The 5,791-nt window shown below is 46.1% G+C and overlaps 1 protein-coding gene across 3 annotated transcripts; it reads right to left on the bottom strand.

Annotated features, from left to right (window-relative positions):
- Positions 1 to 69: 69 nt before the first annotated feature.
- On the bottom strand, positions 70 to 5,460 carry LOC112468579. Of its 3 annotated transcripts, XM_025037814.1 has the most exons (4): positions 5,285 to 5,460; positions 2,637 to 2,875; positions 1,778 to 1,966; positions 70 to 1,339 (listed from the first exon to the last, which is right to left on the bottom strand). In XM_025037814.1, exons 3-4 carry the CDS (start codon positions 1,832 to 1,834, stop codon positions 791 to 793), a joined length of 606 nt encoding a protein of 201 aa, XP_024893582.1. In that variant the 5' UTR covers positions 1,835 to 1,966; positions 2,637 to 2,875; positions 5,285 to 5,460; the 3' UTR covers positions 70 to 790. The 3 variants fall into 3 exon arrangements, with proteins under 3 accessions (XP_024893582.1, XP_024893583.1, XP_024893581.1); XM_025037815.1 differs by lacking the exon at positions 5,285 to 5,460 and having other exon boundaries at positions 70 to 1,377; positions 2,637 to 3,378; XM_025037813.1 differs by lacking the exon at positions 5,285 to 5,460 and having other exon boundaries at positions 2,637 to 3,377.
- Between the last annotated feature and the right edge of the window lie 331 nt (positions 5,461 to 5,791).

Raw genomic sequence — 5,791 nt, 5'->3', positions numbered from 1 at the left:
TTAAGAACTCGCATTTATCTCTCTACTTCGCTACGTTATTCGTATTGAATAAGGTATTCAATCGTTTACAAATTGATGTTTCATTAAATACATTTACCGAAATTGGACGCTTCCAAGCTATTAAAATGAAATAGGATTTCATAATACTACTTTTTCCCTTACGTATCAAATTTGATCCCTTGCATTTTAATAGAAAGTAGAAAAAATGAGGGATAAAAGTCTTGACATTTTAATGAAAAGTCTTGAGAAATTCTGATCAATCATCGTTTTCAATTTAATGAAGATTGAGAAATGTATCTGGAGAATAACGAAAGAAGATATAAATATATCCAAATCTGCTAATAATTTATCAATTTTCGATTGGACACGTTATTTCAGTTGCGCAGCCAAACATCTGGAGTCTCTAATGGCCAGTGTATCTCTTATCCTCACATTACCACATATCAGATCACAGTAATGAAATAACATCATTCTTTATTTAACGATTAGGAATTCTGGATCGAGAAATATATTTGAGCAGTGATGGAAAAAGTTATAAGCGAGGTAATAATTTATTAATCTTTAACGACCCTTGTGCGATAACGACGACTCGGCAAAAGACTTGGGCGGGCCCGTAATCAAATAATAATGAAAAAGAAACTGCCTTCAACAATGTATAAGGATGAGGATAATTGGAAAAAGAAAGAAGAAAGAGAGACAAAAGTGGAAAGAGCGTAACATTAGAGAGGAATAGGTGTAACCTTACTGAAAAAAGTGAAGGAAGAGAAATTCGCATTTAGGGATTCGCTAACTAGCGTTCAGGGATTTTGTCGTATCTTACAGAGGAACTCACCTCCGTGTCGTTCCACCACATATGCAGTCGATAGTCCCTGAGTATGGTCGGGTGCTCGTTGATGTGCTCCACCGCGAGCTTCACCGCGGGCATGACGCCGCGGCCGATGTGACCCTCCGGCACGTGATTGCCGTACGGGAAGAAGCCGGCGATGTAGACGTCGCGCTTCTTGCTGCCGCCGAGGTTGATCGGCTTCTGCCCGGCGCACTCGCCGATCAGCAGCAGCCAGCAGCAGCACGCGATCGCGACCAGCAGCATCAGCGTACGACGTCTCGACCCGCCGCCGCGGCCGATCGCCGCGGACACTTGCCCGACCGTCCTCATCCCGTCCCGTCCTCTCCCGTCCTTCATCCAGTCAGTCCCGACGACATCTCGCGATGTGAACGCGACGCGCGCTTTCATCTCGTGCTCACCCGGGTCACCGGGTACAGGCCCGACGAGAAGCCCCGCGCGACGCTCGTCGCCGCACGTCCACCGACTTCCGTTCGCATGACGGAAGAGACGACTCTGGAAAGTAGGCACTCGACGCACTGACCGGCGCGATTCTACGGCGAGAATCCGCGATCGATTATTTGTTACAACGACGGCTCCGTTTCCGTTCTCGAGGCAACGCGCGTCGCATTCCGCGTCGATCGACACCGGGATCGGAGCGCGACTCCACTCACGAGAATAATCCGTGATAATTACGCATTGAAACGTACGACGCGGAATCGGCGCTCGATTGGAGATCTCGCAAAGTGTCCGTGTACCGTGTACCGTGTACGTTTCTCAGATGATCGACGCTCGCGTTTCCCGCGGGTTCAACGGAGTCCGATTAAACGGACAGATCGCGGTTTGTCGCGGAAACCCGCGGGGCTTTGTGTGCTCGACATCTGATTCGATACGAGGACGACAGCTGCAACGAGAGGTGCCGATATTTCGCGGAGAGCACGGTACACCATTTACCTTTATCGCAAATTCGAGTTCCGAGCTCGCGGTCTGCAACCGGCGAGATCTCGTCATAAACTTCAGGCGCTCATCGGTAATGCGCGTGGGTCTTTATCTCAATGCTTCATTCCAGGCGATCGCACCTTAACGTCGTTGTCTCGTCGTTCGTGTCTCATCGCCGCCGCAACTGACGTCTCCTGGTTGCATCTGCAAACAAGCTCGAGTCAACTAGTTATTTGTTTTGCTAGATTAGAGTGCTAGAATGTGGCGCGAAAGGGTCGCGCGAAGTGAATCAAGAATATTATCAGTTTCATTGCCTCGCCTGTTCCCGACGAGTGGAGTCAGCGATAGCTCCGCCGGGGATTAACGGAGATTAATGAGGAACAAGAGCAAGGTTAACGAAGAATAATGAGGATTAATGAAGGAATCGAGCACGAGAGATCTTGTCCCCCTATAGCACCTAGCACGCGCGGGGTATCTTAAAACCACTGACCTTAATTTTCGCCACGCGTTTCCCGTACGTTTGTGACGCGCTCACGCGAACAAATGATCATGCATATCTCTCCAAAAAAGTATTCTCCTAAATTATCTTGTAAAAAAAAATTAAATCTCTTTATGAAGTAAGTTCGTGCTTTAGGTACCTATTACGGTACGTGTCGCCGTTTGCGCTATATCGTACATCATATCCGCGCGAAATTAAAGCTTTATCTCGTTTGGTGTCATTTTCACTATATATAGCATCGCTTCGTCTCTCGCGCGTTATCAAAGTAGATAAATAAAGTTCGCGATTCTATCTAAAGTTTAATCCCGCAGCCGCGAGGCGCTATCGAACCGGGCAAAGGGATGAAACTGCTTTACATTGTCGCCGTTAACTTACCGGCTCGGCTCCGACAGCCGACCTGGCCCACTTTCCGCCGCCATTGCGGGCACATTTGATCCGCGCGATGCGAACCTGTGCCTTCAGAAATAACATATCCTCGGGGCAAGTGGGAATTTAGCAATCGCAATCGCAGTCGCAGGTCGCCGGCGTCGCACACTTCCCCGACGTCGTCTCGGATGTTTGCCGATGGCACGCCACGTGAACTTTTTCACTTCTTCTTCCGTAGTGTCCGTTCCCTGGAAAACGCGCGAGAAAACATTCTCGATCACAGACGGAATCGAATAAATCTATTTACGTCCGAGCCAGAGGCAAAAACCATCCTTCTCTCTCTCTCTCTTTCTCTCTCCCTTCTTTCCCTCAGTCCAATAAAAAGAAATTGTCGTTCGGGAAAAATACTGTGTACACAAAATAAAAAATACATATTTTGTGACTATAATACCAATAACGTGACTTTCCGACCGTACATCAGTTAATTAATGTAACAGCTGACACGTTATTATTTCACCGAATCCAGTGATAGTGTCGTATTATCATTTTACAAGATTACCGGATGGCGAGGGATGATCAGGAAAATTGAGATGGAAAGGGACGGCTTAGGGCGAAGAGGATTGATGGCGTTGTTCGGAACGGGTAAGATTATAGGGATGTTAATGGCTTAGGAATCTATCTATAATGAACATGAATTTGAGGTGATGTAACTGTGTGTGTTTGCGTGCGTGTATGTAGGGAGAGAGAGAGAGAGAGAGAGAGAGAGAGAGACAAGAGGGGAAGGAGGAAAAGCCAGTCGCAGAATTTCGGGAATGTGTGAAATAGATCTCTGCCAACGCGATGCCCACGGGGTGAATTATGCTCGGAAATGAGAGCGAGTGATCTCGCCGATGTTAATAATTGAAAAATATGACGCGGATGACACGACCGTGCTGAGAACTTTTTTATGAGGATTGACGCAACGCCGAAAGAAAAAAGAGCGGAACGACGAAAGGTGACGAGGGAGAGAGATATATAAAAGGAAAGGGTGTGGAAAGTCGACATCTCTCTCTCAGTCTCTCTCTGCGGACACGATCCGGCATTAAATTTACAGAGGATACCTCCTTACTTTACATAACCGTTCGACTTTCGGGAAGGAGGACACCCACAGTTTCCCTCGAGACCTTCTCTTCTTCTTTTTTTTTATCCGTCGATTTTTATTATACCGAGATAAACTTCTAACTTGATAAACATCCGCACGGTTTCGTGCGTTCCTTAAATTCGAGCGGAACTTCCGCAAAAGTGTATGCGTTACGAAGAATCGTAAAAATATATGGGTTACGAACTTTCTGTGAAACTATGCGGAACCTGATAAGTTGGGTGGGTCGCGTGGCGACTTTAGCGAGACGATCATTTCGACCTGGTAAGATTTTCAAGTTACGCCGGACAATAACTTCAATTCTGGTGAAACTACGAGAGAGCTACAGCAATAACCGACCACTCGCGTACCACGCAATATAAGTTACTGTATTAACTTAGTTTATTTTATTCTTAAAATTGATTAGTTTTTATTGTTGTTCTAATAATTATAAAACTATTAATTTAAAGATATAAAGAATATAAAAAATTAATAATGATAAGAAGAATAAATAAATAAATTATTCTAATAGCAAGTCTCTCCCTCTCTTTTTCCTTCTCTGTCTCTCTTTCTCTTTCTTTTTCTCTCGGGACACTTAGAATCAAAGTCGAGAAACCTCTCTACCGAAAGATCGAACATGAAAAGCATTTCAAGCCAATCAGACCTTCCGCGAAATTAGAGCTATAAAATTTGAAACGCGCTTCGATCGTCGTCGCGATTGGCCGATGCGTCAAGAACGGCTCGTAGAACGACCTCGTACAGTACTTGAAATGACGATCGATGCATTCCCAGTTGACTTGCTACCTTTTAGAACCGTACATATACGTCAATGTTCTAGTCCGATGTAGAACGCGATCTTATTAAAGCTGTTCGAGGTGTTCATCGCGGTTTCTGCAATAGTGCAATGATGCGCGATGAAATTCAAACTTTGGGTCAAGGATCTAATCAGGATTCCGAGATCTTATTCCGAATGCGCGATATAAATACAGAAGCTGGAGATAAATTACTCCGTCTGACCATTCAAACGTCGCTGACCTCGCAGCATTAACGAGGTAGAAGCGGCTTTAAAATAATTCAATATCCTACCCGCTTTTTGCCTCGAACCTTTCCAGATGAGTCTTATTAAGGTGATAACGTAATTACTCAAACCGTATGGCTGTAAGAGTTTTTGCGCAAATTAATTACGTCCGTTATGCCCGAGTCGGACTAAATCTGTTGATCGCGAAAATTTCGAATGAGGAAATAAAAGGTGGCGTGAGAGCGGAACATTACACAGCGTCTCCTGGGTCTCTAAAGGTTAAATGTAACGTCGATACATTTTTAATCACGTTCGTATCGCAGTGGCCATCGGGCGATTCCGTTTCACGGACAAATCGTTATTCGTCGACGTTTAGTTCTCAATGGTTTCGTTCGAGAGCCACTTTCCTATCTCATTGTCAACAATCTCAACCGGTAGCTTCGACTCATGAAGAGAAAGGAGAGAAAGAGAGAGAGAGAGAGGGTATTGTGTCGTGCCAAGTGCCTCATCGAGATGACCTACAATTGCTGTTTAAGTGGTCCGGTACGAAGCCAGTTATTACACAGTCGTAAACGGTCGTGTTCAATTTCCGGTCGCGGAACATTCTCCTCTCGAAGGCCCCTTAGGCTCCCTCGGTCGGTGACAAAAGGCGCACGAGGGATCCCCCGCGTTTGGAACGGTAAACAACGCGACGGCGCCCGCTTACTCTTACTAAAGGAGGGTCCACATTATCGAGCAAAACCGCGAGCCGAACTTCGCCGCGAACCGATCATGCGTCCACATTATCGAGCCGAACCGCGAGCCGAACTTCGTTGCGAGCCGATCATGCGTCCACATTGTCGAGCCGACGGGCTCGCACGAGGCTCGCGAACCTCGAATCGAACATCAGTGCGAACCATCGCGTACTCAGTCCACGAATCTGCAAGGATTTTGATGATACGCGGTTTGGCTCGCAGTGTCCCACCAAAAGTCGGTATTTCGACGAAACATCAAAAGATGCTTTTTATGATCAGATTATACGCTTTGTCG

This window comes from Temnothorax curvispinosus, unplaced genomic scaffold, assembly GCF_003070985.1.
Source record: "Temnothorax curvispinosus isolate PA1 unplaced genomic scaffold, ASM307098v1 QBEX01018658.1, whole genome shotgun sequence".
NCBI classification, from domain to species: domain Eukaryota; kingdom Metazoa; phylum Arthropoda; class Insecta; order Hymenoptera; family Formicidae; genus Temnothorax; species Temnothorax curvispinosus.
This window is presented reverse-complemented; position numbering and strand designations above follow the sequence as displayed.

Coding starts and splice junctions, on each gene's coding strand:
- LOC112468579 (XM_025037814.1), bottom strand. CDS start 1,834: ATGACGAGATCTCGCCGGTTGCAGACCGCGAGCTCGGAACTCGAATTT. Junction 1,340..1,777: donor AACTCGAATTTGCGATAAAG/GTAAATGGTGTA, acceptor CCTACTTTCCAG/AGTCGTCTCTTCCGTCATGC.